This window comes from Hippocampus comes, unplaced genomic scaffold, assembly GCF_001891065.2.
Source record: "Hippocampus comes isolate QL1 unplaced genomic scaffold, H_comes_QL1_v1.1 C16917738, whole genome shotgun sequence".
NCBI lineage: Eukaryota > Metazoa > Chordata > Actinopteri > Syngnathiformes > Syngnathidae > Hippocampus > Hippocampus comes.
Genome location: NW_017841020.1, coordinates 1 through 1,212, shown reverse-complemented (window position 1 = coordinate 1,212; position 1,212 = coordinate 1). Strand labels below are relative to the sequence as shown.

General features: G+C 50.2%; 1 protein-coding gene across 1 annotated transcript; it reads left to right on the top strand.

The window, feature by feature from the left end:
- Positions 1-167: 167 nt before the first annotated feature.
- Positions 168-1,206, top strand: LOC109509494 (SLIT-ROBO Rho GTPase-activating protein 2-like). The gene is made up of 4 exons (XM_019859334.1): positions 168-436; positions 510-611; positions 699-896; positions 1,016-1,206. The coding sequence occupies exons 1-4, from the start codon at positions 368-370 to the stop codon at positions 1,154-1,156; spliced, it is 510 nt and encodes a 169-aa protein (XP_019714893.1). The 5' UTR covers positions 168-367; the 3' UTR covers positions 1,157-1,206.
- Positions 1,207-1,212: the final 6 nt, after the last annotated feature.

The following is a 1,212-nucleotide window of genomic DNA, read 5'->3' as shown; positions in this document are numbered from 1 at the left end:
CCACAATTAACAGGACGATCGATTAATTTTCCAAAATATGTGTGTTTGCCTCTTCCACTCCAATTCCATCACTTAAAACTTCATTTTGTGCTTGTGGCGATCAACCAAATAGACCATCGTGAAAACCAAAAGACCTGTGTGAGGCACTCGGTGGAGTGATTTCACACCACTTGCGAGTCCCATTCACCACAATGACTGACTCGTCTTTGTACAGTGCTGTGACCTGGGCTACCATGCCAGCCTCCACCGTGCCCTGAGGACCTACTTGTCAGCGGAACAGAATGTAGAGGTATCCAAGCACACTGGTCTGGAGACACTGGAGGGTGCCGCTGAAAGTCTGGAGCCCAACGGAGACAAACAGAAGCTGATGGAGACCTACAACAATGTCTTCTGTCCGCCAGCTCGCTTTGACTTCCAGTCGCACATGGGAGACACGGTATCCGTTTCTGTAGTACGCAGTGCGGTCCCACTGCACTTCAAACTACAAACTTGTGTTTGTGTGCGTATAGATGGGCGTCATGTGTGCACAACAGCCACTGGAAAGTGAGCTTCTCCAGAGGTGTCAGCAGCTTCAGTCGCGTCTCTCCACACTCAAGATAGAAAATGAAGAGGTTAGTATGAGTTTCCCCTTGATCATTACAACAGGCCTTCACATGCCTCTTCGTGCTCATTCTTCCCCTCGCTCTGCTGTTCATTAGGTGAAGAAGACCATGGAAGCCACTCTGTCCACCATCCAGGACATGGTGACAGTGGAGGACTATGACGTGTCCGATTGCTTCCATCACAGCAACAGCATGGAGTCCGTCAAGTCGACGTTCAGTGAATCCTATCTCAGCAAGCCCAGCCTTGCCAAGAGGCGGGCCAACCAACAGGAGACAGAACAGTTCTACTTTACGGTCAGTGTCAGGTTTGAATCGAGGCTTATCGGCTTGGGGGTGGATTCATAGAGCGCTGTGATTTACTGCACTTCTGCGCGCACCTGAACTATGCACTCCTCGTACTGTGTGTTGTGTAGAAGCTGAAGGAGTTTCTTGAAGGCAGGAACCTGATCACTAAGCTCGACGCCAAGCATGACCTCATCCAGAAAACCATAGGAGAGAGTGAGTGTCCTTCATACTTTTTTAGACGTGTCCTCTATATGTGGAGGTCACAGTGACTGCGACCATATGTGGACAACAGATGTGCCGGAGTGAGCGCTGAGGAGATGGGGGG

What these genes read in the sequence shown, in the direction of transcription:
- LOC109509494 (XM_019859334.1), top strand. Translation starts at nt 368, where the DNA reads ATGGAGACCTACAACAATGTCTTCTGTCCGCCAGCTCGCTTTGACTTC. An exon ending in AGTCGCACATGGGAGACACG is followed by an intron (nt 437 to 509) that starts GTATCCGTTTCT and finishes GTGTGCGTATAG; the next exon opens with ATGGGCGTCATGTGTGCACA. An exon ending in TCAAGATAGAAAATGAAGAG is followed by an intron (nt 612 to 698) that starts GTTAGTATGAGT and finishes GCTGTTCATTAG; the next exon opens with GTGAAGAAGACCATGGAAGC.